Below are 25,347 nucleotides of genomic sequence, written 5' to 3'. Positions count from 1 at the left end.
AGGTCATCGGTCCCTAAGCTTGCACACTACTTCATCTAAATTAAACTAACTTACCCTAAGGACAACACACACACCTACGCCCGAGGGAGAACTCGAACGTCCGACGGGGGGAGCCGCGCGAACCGTGACAAGGCGCCCAAGACCTCACGACTACCTCGCGCGGCCGTGGAGGAGGAAATGAAATGAAACTACGCAGGTTGAGAGCGTATGTTATTTCAGTGATTACAGAATCGAATCTTGTTTTCAGACGATTTGGCAAAACAGCTCACTTTGTAGTACAATGTTGCAGCTGATCTAGATGATGCACTGATTACATTGTGAAAGGTTTCTCTCCTGAGGCAAAGTGGCTCACAACTGTTGTAACTGGTCATTGACATCAAGCATACTGGCAATGGGATGGAGTGGAATTGACGTCCGAGATGATCTTGCTGGATATGAGAGTACCTCTGTCCCACGCAGACAGATCAAAGATAGACGTACTTTTGTGTGTGGACGAGGACTGGCCTGTTGAAAAATGGCATCAGAATACTGTCGCATCAGACGTAAAAGGTGAGGACGCAAAATGTCTGTAGCTTACCGTTGTCCCGTCAGGGCCCCCTCAATAGCTAACGTCCGTGACCTGAGGTGATACCTGAGGGCTGATGGTTTCCAACACAGGAGTAACAGACTTGTGCCTCTCCAAAAAATTGGAGAATGGGACATCTCATCAGATCACCGTTACGCTCGCCGACGATGTCATGTGAGGTAGTGCAGAACCGCAATTCATTGCTGGACACAATGTGACGCCAACCATCTGCCGTCCATGTGTTCTGGTTATGGGACTATCGCAAACGCAGCCGCATTCCTATTGTGAAGTTAATGGCAGTCTACACATGGGATGGTAATTCCCTAGTCCGTCTGCTGCTATTCTTCGACTAATGGTGCAGGATGACACAGAAATTGCAAGGAGTCTATTATTTATTTTCGGATGGCAACCACAGGTGTGAAGGGGCTGCACAACACGGTGTCCCTCTCTCGTGGTTGTCAGATGCTGTCGACCAGAACCTTGATGGTGTCTGTGACTGCCCGTACATTCCACGCAGTCCAACATCCAGCCACTGACGCGTCCGAATGCCCTCCAAATCTGGATATTGCACGATTCGAACAAACAGCCTAATAGGGACCCACAATGGGGCCCCTTTCAAGCTCCGTCTGGTGCTGATAGCGGCGTCTCACAGGAGTATTCGGCACCTCCGTGTCGTTCGCAGTGATCACACGACATCTAACGCTGTCCACGACCCTCATATACCCTGCTTAGTTACAACGCTAAATACGAGCCCTAATGCACTTTGATGGCCCTTCTACCTGTCACAGGGAATTGCAACTCTTATCATTTACCTACCCACTTACGGTGTGTACGTGTATGAAGTTATTTTGACATCCGTGCCTTCTGTGTATGTCAACTTTTTTCAGGGAGTGTATGAATTACGCGCCATATTTTTGAACTGTAACATTACGACATGTCCAGTACCGTTGCATCTGCCCGCAGGCCTGGTGACGAACCGCCTGCTACGCTCCATGACGTACCGGATGGTCTCCGTCATCGGCGGACTCATGTTCACGGTCGGCGTCATGCTCACCGTGTTCGCCCGCAGCATGGCGCACATCGTCATCACCTACAGCATCATCGCAGGCAAGTCTCTCTCCAGTGTATATCTTTTATATTTTCCATGAGATAAAATCTATTGTTCTAGTTTCTGTCTGTGAGAAAATGTATCTTTTATTAAATGAGACATTCATAACATTGGTTTGCTTTAATTAAAACTGGGTCTATAGTTTTATACAGATGGGTCCAGAAAAATGTAGACACTCTCTGATAGTCAATATTAATGGAACAAAATGACATACCGTTAAAATTCTTACACGACGTGAAGTTTATGTGTTCAAAGCGACCCACATTAGCAGCCAAACGCCGATGCCGCTGGACTGTTGATTGAACTACAGCTGTCAGTGTTGCTGGTGTGACAGACGCGTATGACACCTCAACGGTTCCTTGTAGCTCCTTCGGTGTAGCTGGCTTCTGTTGATAAACTTCATTTTCCAAGGTCTCCCATAGGCAGAAGTCAGGAGGTATAAGGTCTGAAGACCGTGGTGGGTACTCGACAGCTTCTTTTCCGTCTATCCCTCGTCCAGGCAGATTTTCACCCAAGTAGACTCTGACATCTCTGTGGTTGTGATCTGAGCGCGCCATCTTGGTGTAGGAAAAATCTTTCATTTGCACACGCCAGACCTTTTTTTATGCACACCGTGAACAATACCGTCGGCTTCAAATTTATCCCGAATATGATACTGTTACAAGTGTCGGTGGCCTAGTTCCGTATACATTACACCATTGCTGTTGCACTCCATCATGTTTTCGCGTTTCCAGTACCACTTCAGTACGGACTTGCGTTGCTCAAACGACAATCTTAGTTCATTTATTGCTGCACTGTCATCTGCTGGAAAACACGTGCCAAGATCTGTTGAGAAAAAAATGGACTACGCTACCGCGCAAAATTGAGGTCTAGTAAAGCAGGGGATACAACCCGTCGGTTTTGACCGATGACGTCAGAGTTGGCCAGAGAGTATTTATTACACAGATGAAAGAGCTGACACGACTGTTCAGAAACAAAGGAATGCGAGGGACGAAAAATATAGTTGACATATATCAAGGCAAGTAGTATTTTTACGTTAAGGATATCGCGTGTTTGTGTCGTATTATTTCTGTGGAAAATGAAGGGGAAAAATGGATGGAAGTATTTGTAGCATATATATATATATATATATATATATATATATATATATATATATATATATATATATATATATATATATATGGGTCAACTGAAGCACGGGATTCAAATTTTACATGTGTTGTTTCTTTCGCTTCCGCTACCACTAATACTATGCTCTTACGTAGACAGTTGTACTAACGATAGCAGGAGGAGCTACGCACATAATATTTGTATTCCATACTTTTGTTGACCTATATACATGTACACTGCTAACGAAAACATGGAAATGGACGTATGTTACATATGCAACCTGTGCCTCAGTTGAACTACGCAAAGAGGCAATAAGACGCCACACACACACACAATTTCTATCACGTACTTCACTATGGGGTATAATTGTTTTTCGCCTTCGATGCAAATAGTATCGACTGAAAGTTATAGTTTTGATCGCAGCCAGTGACAATAGTATCCCATTCTTTAGTTGAGCTATATAGCTATACACAACGTTTGTATCCTGCTCTCCAGTTAATATATATAGGTAAATCTCATCAATGTTACGTATGTCGTTCTTTTCGAATAGGTAGTGTCAATGTAAAGGTGAACTGGAGGACGGGATACAAATTTCAGTTGCGTCGGGCGTTTCGCCTGTAATATTGCTAGTACAGATTCGAAAAAATCGTACTGATGCTAGTGCTGGGAAACGAAAGAAGAACAACAGCTGCGAAATTTCTATTACGTACTGGAGTACACGAAAACATACGTAATGGTGTAATACAGCATTGAAATACGTCAAAATACTCAAATGCAGCAAAAGAAAACAAAATGGGAAACTGAACTTACCTCACGGCAACTTCTTAAAAGAACCGAAGCTCGCCTAGAAAGACATCAACAAAAATCACATACCCACATACACAACAAACAAAACATTATGAACATATGAACACACACACAGACACTCACATACAACCACCCCCCCCCCCTCTAATGTGAAATTAGCTAACATATTTCGAACGGTACATCTGCCCAACACGTTTAACAAAACATTTAAACGGGCAATATGTTTGGGGAATACTGCACCTCCATGAATATTCGTCTAAGTGACTTTGAGGTGTGGAAATCCAGCGTTTCCCCTTCCCCTACAAGAGATTTCACAGTTGACCAATAACCCTCTACGCTATTTGTGCAAACCCCTGTGGATAATTATCTGAACTCAATATTGTGATTAACTGCCGGCCGCGGTGGCCATGCGGTTCTAGGCGCTTCAGTCCGGAACCGCGCGACTGCTACGGTCGCAGGTTAGAATCCTGCCTCGGGCATGGATGTGTGTGATGTCCTTAGGTTAGTTAGGTTTAAGTAGTTCTAAGTTCTAGGGGACTGATGACCACAGCAGTTGAGTCCCATAGTGCTCAGAGCCATTTTTGAACCACCGGAGATTCCCCCCTGTTGTACTTCCTTTTGCCAAAATGCGACTCGTCAATTTCAACCATAACACCCGCCCCCCGCCCCTCCCAACTGCTCCCTATATTTCATGTATTCCCCACAAACTTGTCAACAAAAAGAGTACCAATCCACAACTGTACGCTTACTCAGACGACATTCATGGACACGCAGCCACACAGGATATCTCAAACACCAACAGTACGTGGTTTCATAATGTCTCTCAAGGCGAGCTTAGATTTTTCGAATCATGTCCCTCGTCTAATGGACCTCCATAACCGATCTTTGCTGCATAGCCATACGAATAAGTCGTGAGTACTGCGACGAGATACACTTGTGAGGCACATATGTTCGCCGCACTCACGACATCGAACATACTCGCCAACGAGACCACACATTTGTAAAAAACAAATCATGGGCAACATGTCCATGCCCATAGCCTCTCTCAAATCATCCAGGTTCATCATAACAGGTAAATCCATATCTACAAACGAAAACGAGATACTAAAAATTGTCCTGAAATAAGAAACTAATAGTCCAAATTACCTTAATATCGCTAAGAATGAAATTAAGTACCGAATGAATTACAAACAACCAATTATTTAAATAAATGCACACGAAGAATATTTTGAGCTGTATGTAGCAATCTCTTCTAAAATCACATTCAATTATTTTAATGTACAATGATAGCACTTACCCGGAAGAATGCTCCATACAGATCACATGCAAAACAAACACACACACTTCTCTCCATTACCCTATTAACTAATTCTCGCTGCCTCTGGAAGTGTCCTGCCAACCCATGCCACATTTCTGTTAAGTTACACCAATAAGCCTTCTTCGCAGCACGATTCAATACTTCTTTATTAGTTAGCCTGAAAAGAAGAAAATGTTTAGTGTTGTAAAAGGATTCAGAAAATTAGACGGGCAGATAAGATAAGAATAGAGGAGGCTAATAGTAGAAACGGCGAGGAAAGAAACATAGGGAATTCACCAACTACAAAAAGGGACAGGACAATATGTCGTGTGATTAGAATATCAAGTCAGAGCTCAGCGTATTGGCCCAAATGGTCCGATCGGGACGGACCCATCCCCGTGTCATCCTCTGCAGATGGCGGCATTGGGATGCACTATGGATAGAGTTGTGCTCTAGCTAACACACGGTTCGATAGTTTTGGTGAACTACATAAATGACGTAGTACATCATAGGACTACCGGTAGTATTGGTACCACTAGTATGGAAAGAAACGTAAACGAATATGTAAAAGAGAAACTGGAAGCCGACGACTTCTCTTAGCCTTTTTGTTTATTTGGTTGTTTGTTTTACGCATAATTAGTACCACACATCATTCAGGTTAGTTCATTGAGTATCTTAATTTCTTACAGTATGTGGACTGAATTTTATAAGTAATAAAAATTAGTTGATCGCATAGTTTCTGCGCTTTTATATTACCAAAGAAATTGCTTTTGATGCAGATGCGTAGAGTATACATATGCAAACTTAAATATATATAATTATTGTTATTTCGTGCTCAGTAGAACGTTCTTCATTCTGATCTTAGGCATGAGATTCCTGTTAATGTTTATAAACACGAAAGTTTTTTATGAATAACAGAAACGTTTTGAAGCGATGTTTGATATATTTTTGTTTTGCGGTTTCATTTGTTTTACATTTTTGTTGAGAACATGGCATTTTTAGAGCTATATGACAACATTACATTGTTTTCTTTATTTTTACCACAACATCCCTATCTTTCATTTTACAAATCAACAATTTTCAAATAAAATCTGAATTAAACATTGAAAATTTCAATTTCGCTATAAATACTTGTTAGTTTTAAGTAAAACACCAGAGGATAACTGTGTGGAACAAAATGTTCTCTAGGTTGCCTGGTCCTTCATACAGTACATCCTTACTCAGTTTCTAGACGGCACACCGTTTCTGGTTTTTAGGGGAATCAAGGAAGACACTGATCACGTATGCAAAGAAAGCGATCGTTATGAGGTAACGACGCCTGACAGTCATGCAACACTTCTAATGTGCAGGTAATGCAGGTAAAAGTTCACCTGACCGAAGTTACTAAGAAAATTACCATAGTCTGCACTTACTTACGACAGTTTACGGTAGCCTACAGTAGTTTTACACCTCTAGGTGTGGTGGGGGGGGGGGGGGGGGGGGAGGGCACAGGTTTAGCACGATCTTCTCTCAGCTGTTGTCCGCTTGCTATACCTTGGAGCTGCTACTTCTCACTCAAATAGCTTCTCAGTTGCGTCACGAGGTAGAGTGCACAACGTTACAATCCTGCAAACAAAACAAAAATCCCTTGCAGTAGCGTGAATCTAATCCAGGTCCTCTGCATAAAATTATAATATAACTACGGAACAAATAATTCAAGACATATGGTGTAGGTGCTACTGTGAGAGGACGAAATTGGCACAACAGACGAAGCCGTGGTATGCCACATCAAATCAGGTGGAAGACCAGAAATAAATTGATAAATAAATAAATAAAACTCGATCTGTGCATTAAATCTTCAGCATTCCTCTTCACCATTATGCTACTATTCTCTTCATGACTGTTGTTTGTCAGTGTAAACTTACACTCCAAACGAATACCTTCAGGAAAGACTTTTCAACACATTTTAACATATTTCTCCTTATCAGGAAAGATTTTCTAGCTACTTCCAGTTTAAATTGTATGTCCTTTTTACTTCTGCTTTACTTTCAGTTACTTTGTTGCCCGAATATCAAAGCTAGTCAACACCTTTTACGGTAACATTTTCTCATAATATTTCACCTGCGCTGTCTGATTGCGCTCCATTGTCCTTGTTTTGCTTTTAGCATAAGTGCGCATTTGTCCTTCAAATCACATACAGATTTTGTCGAATGGGTTTGCACGGTCCGTGGAGGTTCCATGTGTAGACGAAAGCAAAAATTGTTGTTGCAGTGCACTTCCAAGTGGTTGCAGGCCCATAAAATTCTGAGAAGGGTTGAAACGTCTGGAGGTGTCATAAGTGTCAAAGATTGTCAAGAACGTCGCCTGTTGCTCATCGCACTGCAAACTGTCGTTTCTGACCGCGAAATGTATGGAAATCAATGCCTCAGAGGAAAGGATAATTTCATTGACGCCCTTTTACCACCCCTGAGGCCTTTTTGAGTCGGTTTTGAGCAGCAGTGTGTCTTAAATATTTTCCTCGGCCACCCGTAAGAAGACCGCGTAATTTCAACGCTCAGCGTCGGTGTTCTGACCTCTATCGAGATGCGTCAAAAGATGGTGTGAAATGTGTGTGAGATGGAGTGTGACGACCTTCCCATCGTGTGATATATCCACGGTGGCGTTGGGGTGGGTTGTGGTGGAATTTGGTGCCAGTATGACATCATTAACCCACCTTACACATCGCATAAACTCATGAGCTCTGGCCTTTTTTTCGCATATGTCGACACCTTGCTGTATGGAGCGTCGCCGGATGACGTCGCTGGACACTACGCTTTTGTGCCATTACAGAGAAAGATTGTAGGCACCTTTAAGCCAGATTTCAAACTTATGCGTCGCAATGGAAGATAATTGCGAGGTTCCGAAAATATGATTCTTCAATTGTGTTTAGAGTTGCGCTCTACCAAAACTGCAGATCGGTAGTTTTGGTACAGTACATAAATGACGTAGTAAATGGCAGGATACGGGTAGTACTAGCAGCATTAGCAGAGGAAGAAATATGAACGTGTGAGTGAGAAATTGGAAACCGACGACTTCTCTTTGTTTTTTCTGTTTATCTGTTTTGCGCATGATTAGAACCGCGCATCATTCACTGTTAGTCCATTATGTACTTATATCGTCCGCCCCGATAGCTGAGTGGTCAGCGTGACGGATTGCCGTCCTACCGGCCCGGGTTCGATTCCCGGCTGGGTCGGGGAGTTTCTCCGCTCATTTCCATGTAGTTATATCCACAAAAAATTGCATTTTATAAGCAAAAATATATATATATATATATATTGGCTGCTCGCGTAACTTCTGCGCATTTATGTAACCAAAACACTTTTGATGCAAGTACAGTTGAGAGGCACAAACACAAAAAAATCTATGTAATTATCGTTATTATCTTGTAATTAACAGAACTATCTTCATCGGGACAAAAAGTTTCCTGTTGTAACTAATAAGTTCGAAAGTTGTTTGGAAATAACTGAAATATATTTTATATAAGCTCGACGTAGTATTGAATCGATATTTGATACTTTTCTTTTCGATTTTGTTTTAATTTTACCTTTTTTTGAAGAGATTGTGTTTCTTTAGCTCTGTATGATAAATCAGTATATTTTTGTATTTTTACTAGGACATTGCCTCTGTTCCACGTTACAAATCAACAATTTTCGAATAAAACCTGAATTAAACAATAATTTCAATTTTGCTATAAAAACTGTTTATTTTTAAGTAGTAGCGATGAGAATAACTATGAGAGCAAAAATGTTCCGTAGATTATGGGGCGTTGATATATTCGCATTCGGTTCTCTACTTCCGGTTTCTAAGAGAATTTAGTAAGAAACTTATCGCATACGCAAACAAAGCGATCAACATGAGATAAAGCCCAATAAGTATGCAACACACCTAACGTGCAGGTAACGCGGGTACGATATTTACTAATCAAAGCTACTGAGAAAACTACATTAGCCCACGCTTACTTACTATAGTCAGCGGTAGCCTAGGGCCGTTTTTTGTTGCACAGTGTACATCCAAAACGATGAATACATTGAGCTGCGGTTTTCCCTCGTGCCGTGTCTAACGGCACGGTTGTTTTCCCCGCCTCCAGGCAATCGTTTTGAGCAGAGCGTCGCGATGAAGCCACGGAAGCCTGGACGGCGTGGAATGTGACTGTCGCGTGCGCCACTGTGACCTGTCTGGTAGCAAGTACGGCCAGTTGACTGTGCAACCAGCTGCAGCAAGAGGACCCACCGTCTCCTAGAAGACAGCGCCGTCGGTGATGTGGACAGCCTGAGGCGCGTCGTCAAAGCCAGATTAGCGCGGCGACTAAGGTCTCCATACAGTCTGAAGGTGTTGGAGTCACTTGCTGCACGGAGACGAACGAGCGATTTCTGTGCAGAACCAACAGCGAGGGCATCGAGAAACTTGTGTGCTGCGGTACCATCAGCTAGACGTCACTAAGGTCTACGCCGATTATGGCCGCTTTAAGGACACAACAGCCTGGTGGAGCGTTGGTGTCTTTTCCCTGTCAGACAGATCCCGAAGTGGAGAAAGGGATTCTGCATATCAAGAGGAAAACTACTTGAGTCTTTTCCAACTAACGGTTTCACAGTGATGGTTTTGTGGTTGATATAGTGTAGTGCGTGGTATAAGAGTGGTCCATTAGGCGGGTTTATTGGCAACAAATCCTGCTCGAAACTCTGTGGTTGTTGTGTAACAAGTTCCTGTTGTTTACTGATGACACACAGGAGTACAGTTACGTGCTCTGTGATCTAGAGCAGATCTGCCTGTTAATTACATACTGCGAGCGCGATTAATGATATTAATACTAACGTGTTTCGTTTAAACTACTGTCTGAGAGTGACTGAAGTGAATGCACCTTGTTACTTGCTCTACGTGGTCGGCCGAAGTGGCCGTGCGGTTAAAGGCGCTGCAGTCTGGAACCGCAAGACCGCTACGGTCGCAGGTTCGAATCCTGCCTAGGGGATGGATGTTTGTGATGTCCTTAGGTCAGTTAGGTTTAACTAGTTCTAAGTTCTAGGGGACTAATGACCTCAGCAGTTGAGTCCCATAGTGCTCAGAGCCATTTGAACCATTTTTTTGCTCTACGTGAATAATCAGTTGTTTGTGTCGCTGTGTAAGAATGTATTGTGATATACAGTTAGATAGTTTGATTGAGAGTTGTGTGTAGATTTTTGTGGTAACAGTATGGTGAGAGTAGTGGTAGTAGTAGTAGTAGACCATTGTGTAGTTGTATGTCATGATCCTAGTTAAGTCTGAAGGTCATCTTGACTTTTAGTGTAGAAATTGTTTCGCATTTGATGACTGGTTATTGTAAATTGTTCATTTTGTGGGCTGGTTGTGTATATTATCACAAAGGTTGGATTTTTTTGTTTTACTAGCCTTTTCCGAGCAGATTCGCTTGCGTACGCTTTTTACGCTTATACTGAACATATCTCTTCCTTCCTCTCTCTCTGTAGCCACCTCTTCCTTTCTCTGTCTGACGACCTCATGCTTCCAACCCTATCCACCATTTCCTCCTCCCCACTTCTATGTCTCTCTGTCTGCTCCTCCACTCTCCCTGTCCAGTTCCTCCTCCCCTAAGTCTATAACTGCTCTATAAATCTCAATCGACCTCCAGCCATGCTCATCAGCTCTTGTAGCCCATGCATTAGTTCAATAAAGTAAGACAATACTACTCCACTATGCGTGTCATGTACAGTAACAAATACGTCAGGGTCCAGAAAACCGTATATTGTCCCTGCATCTTGATTGTCCTGCAAAGCGGGCTGATTTGGTAGATCGATACAGTTCCCAGACAACATGCCTGTCATTCAGGTCAGCATATACGCCAGAGGTGGCAAAAAAGAATTTGTCATTATCGCCACTACCACTGGAGCTTGGAGATCATAAACCACACAATGCTGATACTCTTGAGGCTTGCCCATTCTGTACCAAAATCGGTTGAAATCCACTCAGAGTTTAGGGAGGAGATTCAGGATATACACATAGGCATATACACTTTGCTTTATACATATAACAGCTTTAATAGAAGACTTTTTGTATTGATTTTGTGGAGCCCTACTTAAGAAGCCTAGTAAGTATGCAACACACCTAACACATAGGTAACGCTGGTACGATATTGATCAAAGCTACTGAGAAAACTACCGTAGCCTACGCTTACTTACATCGGTTTGTTGCAGGATTCTCGAACATATTCTCAGTTCGAATATAATGAATTTCCTTGAGAAGTTTCTGTTCATGCAGCAGCACGGCTTTAGAAAGCATTGCTCCTGCGAAACGCAACTCGCCCTTTTTTCACATGCTATCTTGGGAACCATGGATGAAGGGTATCAGACGGATGCCATATTCCTTGACTTCCGGAAAGCGTTTGACTCGGTGCCCCACTGCAGACTCCTAACTAAGGTGCGAGGATATGGGGTTGGTTCCCAAGTATGTGAGTGGCTCGAAGACTTCTTAAGTAATACAACCCAGTACGTTGTCCTCGACGGTGAGTATTCATCGGAGGTGAGGGTATCATCTGGAGTGCCCCAGGGAAGTGTGGTAAGTCCGCTGTTGTTTTCTATCTACATAAATGATCTTTTGGATAGGGTGGATAGCAATGTGCGGCTGTTTGCTGATGATGCTGTGGTGTGCGGGAAGGTGTCGTCGTTGAGTGCTGTAGGAGGATACAAGATGACTTGGACAGGATTTGTGATTAGTGTAAAGAATGGCAGCTAACTCTAAATATAGATAAATGTAAATTAATGCAGATGAATAGGAAAAAGAATCCCGTAATGTTTGAATACTCCATTAGTAGTGTAGCACTTGACACAGTCACGTCGATAAAATATTTGGACGTAACATTGCAGAGCGATATGAAGTGGGACAAGCATGTAATGGCAGTTGTTGGGAAGGCGGATAGTCGTCTTCGGTTCATTGGTAGAATTTTGGAAAGATGTGGTTCATCTGTAAAGGAGACCGCTTATAAAACAATAATACGACCTATTCTTGAATACTGCTCGAGCGTTTGGGGTCCCTATCAGATCGGATTGAAGGAGGATATAGAAGCAATTCAGAGGCGGGCTGCTAGATTTGTTACTGGTAGGTTTGATCATCACGCGAGTGTTACAGAAATGCTTCGGGAACTCGGGTGGGAGTCTCTGGAGGAAAATAGGTGTTCTTTTCGTGAATTGCTACTGAGGAAATTTAGAGAACCAGCATTTGAGGCTGACTGCAGTACAATTTTACTGCTGCCGACTTATATTTCGCGGAAAGACCACAAAGATAGGATAAGAGAGATTAGGGCTCGCACAGAGGCATATAGGCAGTCATTTTTCCGTCGTTCTGTTTGGGAGTGGAACAGGGAGAGAAGATGCTAATTGTGGTACGAGGAACCCTCCGCCACGCACCGTATGGTGGAGTGCGGAGTATGTATGTAGATGAAAATGTAGAAGAATCTCCTTGAGCTACAGAAATACACTGATGAAAAAAATCGCTGCACCAAGAAATAATTAATGTAGAGTAATGGCATTTCTGGGTAACATCTCTAACTGATTAATGTTGCAAGGTCTCAGGTTAATTTAAATATGAGATAAGCCATTGCGAGTGTGAAATGCTTGTACACTAACAGACGGTGTACTCGCCAGAATTTCGAACGCAAGCATGCCTGATCGAGCTGGGTAAGGCAACATGTCGACACTCTGTAGAGCATGATGGCTTACAACAGCAGTTTGCAGCCGAGCGTTATCCTGTTGGGAGACACCCTCTGTAATGCTGTTCATGAACGGCAGCATAATAGGTCTAATCACCAGGTTGACGCCCTAATTTGCAATCAGGCTGCGTGGGATAACCACGAGAGCGCTCTTACTGTCATACTAAATCCTACCCCAGGCCATAACTTCAGGTGTAGGTCCAGTGTGTCTAACACACAGACAGGTTGGTTGCAGGACCCCAACTGGTCTCATTCTAATCAACACACATCCTTCACTAGCACTGAGGCAAAACTGGCTTTCATCAGAAAACACAACAGACCTCCACCCTGCCCTCCAATGAGTTCTCACTTGACACCACTGAATTCGCAAATGTTTGTGGTTTGGAGTCAGTGGAATGCGCACTGCAGGACATCTGACTAGAATCGGTTCTTGAAGAAACTGATTTGTACCAATTCTTTGTGTCACTGTGGTGCCAACTGTGGCTCAAACTGCTGCTGCAGCTGCAGTAGGATGCGGCAGAGCCATATACTGTACACGACGGTCTTCAGTCTCGTTAGTGTCACGTAGCCGTCCAGAGCCTGGCCTTCTTACGATTGCACATTCCCGTGATTAACGCTCGCAGCAATTATGTACAATGACTACTTTCTTGCGATGTCTTTCTGCAATATCGGAAAAAGGACATCCAGCTGCTCGTAGACCTATTACGTGATAGTAGGGTCTTTGTCACCTTAAAGGCATTCTTGACTAACCTCAACTCACTACATCCAGTCATAAAGATTGATGAAACAGTTAATACCATTAAGCAACATATTGCTTCTTTCCGAGTAGAAACAGTCATTATGCGTTAAAAGAATCAAGTAAAGTATACTTCGCAGAGGTAGTAGGTATAAGTGAAATGTTCAATTTATTCAAAGAGGCTTACTCAACAGTTAAGGCCTCTTATGAAACATACACACACATATTTAATACGAACTTCAATATTTCCTTTGGATATAAGCGCATCCGTAACGAATATACAGCCAACATGAAATGCCTGGAAGTGGAAAAAAAGTGCACCGAAGTAGCAGAAGTAAAAGATATTGAAAAAAATTGAAGAATTTGAAAACTTTACACGATTATCACAAATTGCAAGCCAGCACATTTTGTGAGAGGAAGAAAAAGCTAAGGAGGAAAGTCCAAAGACCATGGAAAAGGAAGGCATGTGTATGAAGTTTGGAAACAATCTGCCTCTGACTAACATTACAACTAACGTTGCGTAGTGTAAACGGCAATTGTCTATGTGTGCTTTCAACATACACTGTTTATCAAGTGCAAACAGTACATTTTTCCTGTACCTCGAATGTGTTGAGAAAACCGGTAATGATGACGTCTCCTCAATGATTCATACGTTTTGTTAGAATTACCTTGGCATTGCTGTGAAATATCTGGACATATTTTGTGATTCACGATCTGGTCAGAATGAGAATTACGCTTATTCGATTTTTGCACAGTTTAGTTACAGAAGAGAAAAGGTTTGACACTGTGAAAGGAACTTTTCGAATAAGAGGACATTTTTATTTGGAATGCGATAAAAACATGGGACTTGTAAACAAGGAAGCTCCCAAAGATTGGACGGAGGTGTTCATGTCAGCTCGATCAAAAGCTTCACCATTTGGGGTTGTTGTAGCTACATCTGAAACTTTTCGCCAATCAACAGCATATCTGAAGCCCTTGTACACGTGAAGTATCCTTTTACTACACGTCCACTTAAGGAACTCCTCGTAGACAAAACCCACCCAGGGCTTGTAAAAAGGCTCAGAATGACTTACAATGGAGCAAGGGAGAGTGCTGCTCTGAAATCGGTTCATCCAGCTGAAGGATCCAATGGCCTAGAGTTTGATCTGCCTGAGTTGTCTTAGACCGCTAAGACTCTAAGATAATCTCCAAATCTGGTTAATTTTTTTACTATGATATAATTTCAAATTATAAAATCTTCTACTTTATATTTTCAGACTAACCCATTCTCTCATGAGAAATACCTGGATCTATAGATTTTGGAAGATTTCTGTGGGACAGAAACACTAGAATATTATGGCAGTTTTCCTGCTGCTTGAAGTTTTCACAATCAGAATAGCCCATCTTGAACTGATTTTTAAAGCCGGCTGGAGTGGCCGTGCGGTTCTAAGCGCTACAGTCTGGAGCCGAGCGACCGCTACGGTCGCAGGCTCGAATCCTGCCTCGGGCATTGATGTGTGTGATATCCTTAGGTTAGTTAGGTTTAATTAGTTCTAAGTTCTAGGCGACTGATGAGCTCAGAAGTTAAGTCGCATAGTGCTCAGAACCATTTGAACCATTTCTTTTTTATTTTTAAATATAGTTTGATTCTTACTTCAAGTACTGAAGGAATAAGCAATGCTTGTGCTACCATGAAGCCATGGACTGAGGAACTTCTTTCAATGAATAAGTTACCCTTACTCAAATTTTTATGTAGCATCGTAAGTTTGGATAAATATGATATAATATTGTTATATTTTTACAAAATATTTCTTAAGGTTTCTAATTGTGTATATCGTTACATAACTATAAGATCATAAGATCAAGAAAAGATATAAATAGGAATATTAATGTTCTGCAAAATTTATAAAATTGAACTTAGCTCATTCTTATCCTGGGCCCTTTCATTATGAAACATTTTCATAAAATTTTTCATCCCCTATTTCATTCCCTTGAAACTCGGATTTCCATTTTTTTCGTTTCTGAATGAGAAATCAAATACCAGTTTCGTAGTCCTAGCTTCGAAATTGCCTTAACAACGACATATTTTTAGGAAACCTGTCAATCCCTATTTCACCCTTTAGGGTTAGAATGTCGAAAAATCCCTTTTTAAATGGTGCCTATAGTATAAGATCAACACCCTCTCCAAATTTCGAGTTTCTATCCTTAGCGGTTTTGGCTGGGCGATGATGAGTCAGTAGATAGTAATCTGTATACATTAATACGTTATAGTTATTAATAACAGTAGCTGTAATCTGAGATACTATAACTAATGTTTACTAAATATTTAGAATTTCATTTTTTCGAGTCATTGCGTTGTATTACAACAGTCTTAATTTCATTTCATGTTACTTGCAACAAAAATGAACCACATTCGAAGATACCAGTCTCTATGATGCACATTTTCGAATCCACTTACTTCCGTTTGAAATTTATACCTTAGCAACTGATCGGTGCGAGTTGAGCAGACTCGTGAGTTGTCACCACTGGAATACAAAGAATAAAATGTTTCTCCTCTCACTGCTATTAACACCGCAGTGGCTGCGCTGCATACGACTCTGCTCCTGAGGTAAACGGCAAACTTGTCCTAGCTCACAGTCGAATTCACGAACGTTAATGAAAATTAATAACATCTTAGAATGTTACTGTCTCTGTAAGTGGTTTTGTTTGTTACTGGGGAAGAAAAACACACTCTTCAGGAGCTCTTAATGTTAGTTGACGTTTCTAGGCTCTGCCATTAGTTGCTAGATGCATATTAGTTCAGAATGCGGCTGAGAACCGCGGGCCACACGAAAACTTGATTCGGGCTGCATGAGACCCGCAGGGCTCCGTTTTACGACCACTATTTTTGAGAATCGTACCTGAGAACAAGGAATTTGTTCATGTGACGGCCCCAAAGAGCTCGACAGTATAGGTCCACCCGTGGGACGTACAAGGCTTTCGATGTTGGAAGAACTTTGTGAGTAGACTTTCAGACGTAGTTCTGTTGAATGATTATGATGCCAGTCTCCGCTTGAGAAGTAGTACAATCAACCTGCAGTCACTAGTACATAATCGATTCTCTTCGCAAAGGCTTACCAATATACTGTAATATGGGTGACACAAATGACAATATATAGAGGATCACCTGTGCCAGCCTGAAATCCTACTGTTTTATACTGGCTTCTCTGCCATGTATATTACGCGAGGAAACTTCATTTTATGAGTGTGGTGTAAAAAAGAAGTCATGTTTTAAGCATTTCCTTACAGATTAACTTTATTACAATTATTTTCTATAGTAATAATGAATTGCTTATTTCTTTCCGTTAACAAAATACGCGTCTGTGAAACAGTAAACTAATAAAAAAAGGCGTGAATGTAAAACGTAAAATAAAAACTAAAAACATGTAACAAATATGAGTAAAATAAATAATTAGAATAGTAATGAAGTTTGAAATATTAATTAGGTATTATGAAAATATTCCGATAGCACATACGCGTACAGCTTGTTTTCCAAAACTGGTATTTCAAAAACCAGCTTTATTACACAGGGATGAATGTGACTTGAAAGCTTCTTTAATTTATGTTGTAACAAAAGTTTCCCATTTTCAAAATAAATTAATGGTGGTGGGGTATTTTGAAAAATTTCGATATTACAAAAGTTGATCATAGCAGTTTTAAAGAACATATTAACTTTTATATTAAAAACATTTTTTTCTATATCGTTGTTTCGGAGATACCCCCTCTAAACCTACAATGCCAAATTACCTTTCGGAGTGTGTTTTACCCCTTAAGAGTGAAATTGGGTACAAACAAACAAAAATGCGTGTTGCACTATTTCGTCCCTTCTGCACACTCGTCAAGTTTCATCAAAATCGTTATTAACATTTGTAAATTTTCCCTTGTTAGTGAAAACCGCCCCTCCATATGCTTAATTGTTCTGTGTACATTTCAAGTGGCCTGTCTTCGTTGCTATCCCCTGAACGCAATAACTATTTTCAACGTAACTAACACAGTTTTTGAAATGTTCTTTGTGACCATGAATGAGCTATCATATACCATCCACAACCAGTGTCCCGCCTATTTGTCAACTCATGTCGTAACAGAGCCCACGTGTTCCTCATTGGAGCTGCAGCGTCGTCTGACCAACCACTTGTTTATCTCAGGAAAAAGGTGAAAGTCGCTTTTTACCAAATACGTAACGTATGTAGTTGGGCAGTCACTTCCTATTTCGCCCCTTGAAGTTGTTAAGTTAATGCAACACATCTGATCGAACGTTGTTGCGTATCAGAACGACACCTGTCAACCGCATGCCTCGTCCTTTGATTTGAATGGATCTTCGTAACTTTCGCATTACGTCATAGCACACAGCTTCATTGATCGTTGCCTCTGGCGGCATAAAGTCAACAATAAAAGTATCTTTTTTGTCTAAAAAGGCTGTTGTTATAAACGTTTTACTACTGAATGTTTGCACGAACTATTTCGCCTTGTTTGGGGAGTCAGTGAGTGTCCACTATTGTGGATGAGATTTTTACTTCTCTCTTAAAATACCCGTGTTTCTACGCCTGTCACAGTTTTGTTGGATAAATTCTCATCGTCGTGTTTGTAAAGCACTGGGATGGATATGGGTGCAACAGCTTTCAAATCTTCGTTCGACAAGGTTTTCCTTTAAAAGAGCCTTCTCTGTCTCTGTACTATTCGAGCTTGTACTGTGTCTGTAAATACTTAATGAACTAGTCGGCAACGGGTCGTTAAATCTTAACTTTCCTTTTATTTCCTCTTAATGCAACGGAAATATCAACGCCGACCCCATTTGCCCGAGGCATTTGGTTGCCAGTCATCATTCTGGGTACTGACCTAGCAAAAAGTTTATGTATAAAACAGCCTCTGTCCAAATGCCGTGGAATGATATCTTGAACATTTCCTATAAGTCGCTAGTGTTTTCATAAATTGTAAATCTACGGCCGTCTTGAACAACTTGTTTTACTCGCCGTACAAAGTTTTCACACGCTTATGACATGGCCCGACCAATAGGCGTAACTGTAGAGGAACGTGGTAACTGGATACCCGATTACGATTGATGTTTCAATCGCCATGGTAATTATGTTGGAAGTAGACAGTACAGCGCTGCAGAAGAAAGAGGTAACTGGGTAACCCTTTACGACAGATGTCGCAATCGCCATGGTGTTTATGTTGGAAACATACAATACAGCACACAAACTCTTTGTAACGTTCAAATTTGTTTCCCTTTCTGAGCGCAATGTATGTCGAAAACATACAAAATGAAAGAGAATTAGAAAGAACAGATCGTTAAAAAAATATTATGCGGAACATTTTCACGATGGAGAACGAACTGAACAAAAAGCGTGACATGTGGAAAAGAGTCACTAGTATCTATGTAGAGGTGAAAAGATAAAAATTTAGGTAGTCAGAAAATAGATTATTAATAATACGTTTGCACGACCTTGATAAACACTGTTTCAGATAGATATGCTATCAGTAAGCATTTGTGTTGTCATATCCCATTGACTCCAGATGCTGCTGTAATGATCTTACCTACAAGACTCTTGTACCTGTGCAGTTTGCTTTTGACATTACTCGTGTGCTGGCATTAAAAATTCCGCACACCTGCCAGTGGTCACTTTCACTGACTTTTTTCGGACGAATACAAACGTAAGACATTCAGACAAGAGTCAATTGTAATGATCACAACAAACAAAACTGCAAGAAAAAACCATATTGTTAGACAGACCACCTGAAGATGCTTTAAAATAAAGCGAAACGCGTCTGGTCTTAATAAGACTTTTATTACAGTTGCTAAAGACAGGAATTATCATTTACAACTACACTCCTGGAAATTGAAATAAGAACACCGTGAATTCATTGTCCCAGGAGGGGAAAACTTTATTGACACATTCCTGGGGTCCGATACATCACATGATCACACTGACAGAACCACAGGCACATAGACACAGGCAACAGAGCATGCACAATGTCGGCACTAGTACAGTGTATATCCACCTTTCGCAGCAATTCAGGCTGCTACTCTCCCATGGAGACGATCGTAGAGATGCTGGATGTAGTCCTGTGGAACGGCTTGCCATGCCATTTCCACCTGGCGCCTCAGTTGGACCAGCGTTCGTGCTGGACGTGCAGACCGCGTGAGACGACGCTTCATCCAGTCCCAAACATGCTCAATGGGGGACAGATCCGGAGATCTAGCTGGCCAGGGTAGTTGACGTACACCTTCTAGAGCACGTTGGGTGGCACGGGATACATGCGGACGTGCATTGTCCTGTTGGAACAGCAAGTTCCCTTGCCGGTCTAGGAATGGTAGAACGATGGGTTCGATGACGGTTTGGATGTACCGTGCACTATTCAGTGTCCCCTCGACGATCACCAGTGGTGTACGGCCAGTGTAGGAGATCGCTCCCCACACCATGATGCCGGATGTTGGCCCTGTGTGCCTCGGTCGTATGCAGTCCTGATTGTGGCGCTCACCTGCACGGCGCCAAACACGCATACGACCATCATTGGCACCAAGGCAGAAGCGACTCTCATCGTTGAAGACGACACGTCTCCATTCGTCCCTCCATTCACGCCTGTCGCGACACCACTGGAGGCGGGCTGCACGATGTTGGGGCGTGAGCGGAAGACGGCCTAACGGTGTGCGGGACCGTAGCCCAGCTTCATGGAGACGGTTGCGAATGGTCCTCGCCGATACCCCAGGAGCAACAGTGTCCCTAATTTGCTGGGAAGTGGCGGTGCGGTCCCCTACGGCACTGCGTAGGATCCTACGGTCTTGGCGTGCATCCGTGCGTCGCTGCGGTCCGGTCCCAGGTCGACGGGCACGTGCACCTTCCGCCGACCACTGGCGACAACATCGATGTACTGTGGAGACCTCACGCCCCACGTGTTGAGCAATTCGGCGGTACGTCCACCCGGCCTCCCGCATGCCCACTATACGCCCTCGCTCAAAGTCCGTCAACTGCACATACGGTTCACGTCCACGCTGTCGCGGCATGCTACCAGTGTTAAAGACTGCGATGGAGCTCCGTATGCCACGGCAAACTGGCTGACACTGACGGCGGCGGTGCACAAATGCTGCGCAGCTAGCGCCATTCGACGGCCAACACCGCGGTTCCTGGTGTGTCCGCTGTGCCGTGCGTGTGATCATTGCTTGTACAGCCCTCTCGCAGTGTCCGGAGCAAGTATGGTGGGTCTGACACACCGGTGTCAATGTGTTCTTTTTTCCATTTCCAGGAGTGTAGTATACTAAATCCTGTGAACGCAGTTTCGATGAAGACACGATTCTGTTGTTAGGAAAATGAATTCACTTCTCCGCTATCAAAAATTAATAATAGATACTCGGATCCCCACCCGTGTGAACTATTGGAAATGACGTGACGTGTGGATGAGCGTCACTCCCGTCACGGTCAGGCGAAGTGAGATGTAGCACAATTTCGATAAACTTAACCCGGTGGCTTTTTTTTCTCTTTATTGTTGTTTCATCCCTCTCGCAGTAAATGAGTTTAAAATACATAAAAAAGAAACAATATAACTGAAAAGAAGAGACAGTTACATATGCTTTCAGAATTATTAAAACATAATTTTCTTGTGTAGGAGGATAAAAGTGAATAATTTTATACAAAATAGCAGTAAAAAATCAGAAACATGAAAATGTGGCACAGAAAGGAGAAAACCTTAAAAACAATAATGCACATTCCATGAAATTGAGAAATTTGAGGTAAAATTAAATTGTGGTTACTCTGTACGTAGGACATGAATATGGTGCAGTTTTTAAAGCCAGTACTTCTATACTTTCTTTTCATAAATGTAAAAATATTAAACATTAAACATTGTGACATTCAAAGAAAAACTTTGCATAGTATAGCAGGTAAAGGAATCAATCATGTGATTAATACAAACTTAAAGAACATCACTGCAGATCCACTTTATAAAGTGTAATGAATTTATAATACATTTACAGGTTTGATAGTTCAACGAAGTTAGAATTAACTGTGTAAGTAGGCTGTTTAGGTTTTTTTATTGGTAACGCCACCTTTGTATAAAAATCACTGGCTGTGCTGTGTGCATTCTGTGGCTAGTTTGCATTGTTGTCTGCCATTGTAGTGTTGGGCAGCGGCAGCTGGATGTGAACAGCGCGTAGCGTTGCGCAGTTGGAGGTGAGCCGCCAGCAGTGGTGGATGTCGAGAGAGAGATGGCGGAGTTTTGAAATTTGTCATGAACTGCTATATATATATATATGATGATATTAAGGTAAATGCATTGTTTGTTCTCTATTAATATCTTTCATTTGCTAACTATCCCTATCAGTAGTTAGTGCCTTCAGTAGTTTGAATCTTTTATTTAGCTGGCAGTAGTGGCGCTCGCCGTATTGCAGTAGTTCGAGTAACGAAGATTTTTGTGAGGTAAGTGATTTGTGAAAGGTATAGGTTAATGATAGTCAGGGCCATTCTTTTGTAGGGATTATTGAAAGTCAGATTGCGTTGCGCTAAAAAAAATATTGTGTGTCAGTTTAGGCACAGTCATGTATAATTCTTCAAAGGGGACGTTTCAACTGGAGTCATCATCAACTCTGAGTTCTATGAATGAGGTTAGATGCCCTGTAGATAGGATGAGGAAGTAAACATTGCTGATGTGTTGCAACTGAGGAGATGAAGTTAGGTGGAAGGGGTGATGATTGGAGATAGAAATGGAATAGGGAACTGGGTGTGTGACCCCAGCCCATGGTACAAATAGGAAAGAAATAGGGAAAGTTAGAATCGAAGAGCTCTAATGTGGGGTGGATAGGAGGAAAGAGTTGGAACTGACAGAATGGATAAATATCGGGAGAGATATCACTGTCAGGAAAAGGAGCTTGTTGAAGTTTTGTTGGTAGTGTGTATGGACTGAATGTATATATACGGTTGTTAGTGTTCAATGAATTAGAGATTAGCGGGAAAATTTTGCTAGAAAATCAAGAACTTTACGTCAGTTCAATACTCTGGAGAACACATTAAGACCACAACTGACAACAATTTCCCTCACACATAAATAAACGGTGGAAAAAATTTAGTACACCTGTAACGACAACGGCATATACCGCCTGGAGGATATTACATGTACTGATAATGGTTTGAACATTATCCACCAATATATAGTGTAGTAGCATAGCTGCCAGGGCGCCATCTGTGTCTACCCTTTAAAAGGAAATACTCATGGCCAGGCGGCTCAATGTGATGCAAACGCGTGAAGCAAGCAGGCAACCTTGCCACGGAGCGCGGTCGGCCTTCCTGCCACCAACCGAGCGAGTTTAAAGGGAGTAAAATAGTGGCCTTCCGAGTGGTGGGATGGTGCTTTCGGAGAACTGTCACATAAGCTGGACAAGGTGCACCAGTTGTGCGACGATGCTGGTACCAGCGGTCACGTGAACATTCTCACGCCTGTAGACGAGGTACTGGGCGACCACGCGGCACAGTCGTCCCCCAGGGTAGTCGTAATGTAAGGGCGGCAATGGAACATCGTGCAGCTACCACAGCACAGACAAGAGGGCTTGTGAGTCGAGACACGTCAACACGAACTTCTGTGAACCGATTATTAGCAGTGGGACGACTGGCACGCACATGTTTTCCGTCTTCCACTCACGCCACCGCATCGACGTGCACGGCTCGACTGGTGGCGTCAGAGGATCACTTGGAATGGTGCTCCGTAGTTTTCAGCGATGAGAGCAGATCCTGCCTGCATGCAAGTGATCGTCATTTGTGCGTACGACACAGACCTGGTGAGCTCTGTTCCGTAAAGTGCATTCGTCTAAGACACACTGGCCACGCCCCAGCCCTAATTGCCTGGGGTGCGATAAGCTACAGCTCCCGTTCACCTTTGGTGTTTCTGGAGGGGACGCTAACCAGCGCTCGGTATGTGTAGAATGTTGTCAGACCCGTTCATTACCGTTTTCACAACACGAGGGTGATGCGTCTTTCCAACAGTATAATGCCCACCTACTCACTGCCTGCGAAACGCAACATACTCTGCAGGACTTGCAGCAAGTTCCTAGGCCAGCGCGATCTGCAGACTTAACTCCAATCGAGCATGTATGGGATAAGATGGGACGAGAAGTGACTCATGTGACTCGTCAACCAACAACTCTTACAGAACTACGTGAATAGGTCGAGCAGGCTGAACCGTCACTTAGGGCGGTTCACTAGTAACAACTCAAGTACACAAAATGGTTCAAATGGCTCTGAGCACTATGGGACTTAACATCTCAGGTCATCAGTCCCCTAGAACTTAGAACTACTTAAACCTAGGACATCACACACTATGCCCGAGGCAGGATTCGAACCTGCGACCGTAGCGGTCGCGTGATTCCAGACTGAGGCGCCTAGAACCGCTCGGCCACTAGACGCCGGCAACTCAAGTACACATGTTATTCCGAAACGTTATCGTGGAAGTAGGGGCCAGGAGGTGCTGGTGAAACAACACACACTGCTAAAGATACCTTTTTATTTTAAAACACTTAATAATATTTTTTTAAGTCTGGCATTTTTTATTAAAAAAACAATTTCAAAAACAATTTCAGATAGCTTGACAATTTTCATTATGAAAAGGAGATTACCACTTATGACATTAACAACTTGCCAATAATGAGATTTTAGCTTGACACACACACACACACACACACACACACACACACACACACACACAGTTAAAAAACTCTTAAAAATAGCTCTATCTAAGGGATGTTGCAAGGTTAGACGTTAACAATAAGAACATTTTAAACTAGTTATATCAATAAGGGAACAATTTAAAATAAAACTTTAAGTAGCTATCTTGTACTAAGTAAAAATAATTCTCTCTCGCCAGTTACGTAACTTATATTTGTTTCAAGATAAATGTGAATAAGCCAGCACACAAACATCCACATTAAAGGCAGCTCCCCAAAAAAAAATTCTTAGCTCGGTGAGATAATGACAGGTGTAAACGGGCCCAAATCACAATAGGCGGAATAGTTACTGGTGGTCTACAGGGCCATAGCAGATCAGCCCCAAAACTTCCATTACAAGCCGCCACCTCCCCGAGTTACTCAAAACCAGAAGATGTAGCAATGGCATTGCCCGCACAGACTCCGAACCACAGAGACCCGCGACACCGACCGTAAATCACCCAACCGAGGTGTGAACGAAAACGGCCCGAGCAAGAAGCAATTAACACATTCCCACGGACAGGCAAACGAAAACTGTGGTGGGACGACCCCAACAAAACCACTGGTGAAGGAACTCATACTCTTCGCTAGAACTTGAAAACCTTCTCTTATACATATACTTATATATAACAAACTCTGTTACATAAAAACAGTACTCAACTTCTTACACTCCACCCCAGCGCCGGGAACACGTCGCACTTCCAGATGCTCGTCAGAGCCAACCGCTGCCAGTGCTTTCAACGGACGATAAGAAGAGATACGGTCCTACGCGTTGATCTCCTGCACCACGGCATCTAAGCTTCATAAGCCACGTACATGCTGGTAAGGGAGACGTAGCCCCTGACAGGCAAGAGTTCGGCCAAAGCACGTGGCGAGAAGTTGACGACCCCTAACAGCAGGGCCCCGCTCGCGCCACCTCCTCTCTCGGTCACGGCCCAGTACGTCCTCCTCGATCGTCACGCTACCGTACACTTGCTCCACCTACCGCCAGAGGGCGGTACCGATCTAAACAGCGCACCAAACCGAAAGCGCCACCGCAAACACTAGACGCAAAGCGAAAGCACTCCGCCTGGCGCGCTTTTCGAAGAGTCGGACACAACTACGGCTCACAGGCGTGGAATAACGCGACGCTATTCGCCGTCTGCACGATTTCGGGTCGATACCTGGTACCTCAGAACGGCTTGTGCTATTGATCTGTAAATGTAATCATTTCATGTACTCCATGTGCGCTGTTGCAGCTATGAATCTTGAGTGACGTGGAAGCATGTAGAAGGATGTACTTTTTTCAGAAAGATTAAGGAAAGGCAAACC

General features: G+C 42.8%; 1 protein-coding gene across 1 annotated transcript in view; it reads left to right on the top strand.

The window, feature by feature from the left end:
- LOC124788653 overlaps positions 1–25,347 on the top strand; it is a gene marked incomplete at its 5' end in the record, with an annotated part of 169,544 nt that overhangs the window by 60,570 nt on the left and 83,627 nt on the right. Inside the window, one exon of the mRNA XM_047255929.1 lies at positions 1,529–1,672. Within this exon, the coding sequence (XP_047111885.1) occupies positions 1,529–1,672 (144 nt within the window). The remainder of the gene's footprint in view (positions 1–1,528; positions 1,673–25,347) is intronic.

This window comes from Schistocerca piceifrons, chromosome 3, assembly GCF_021461385.2.
Source record: "Schistocerca piceifrons isolate TAMUIC-IGC-003096 chromosome 3, iqSchPice1.1, whole genome shotgun sequence".
NCBI lineage: Eukaryota > Metazoa > Arthropoda > Insecta > Orthoptera > Acrididae > Schistocerca > Schistocerca piceifrons.
This window is presented reverse-complemented; position numbering and strand designations above follow the sequence as displayed.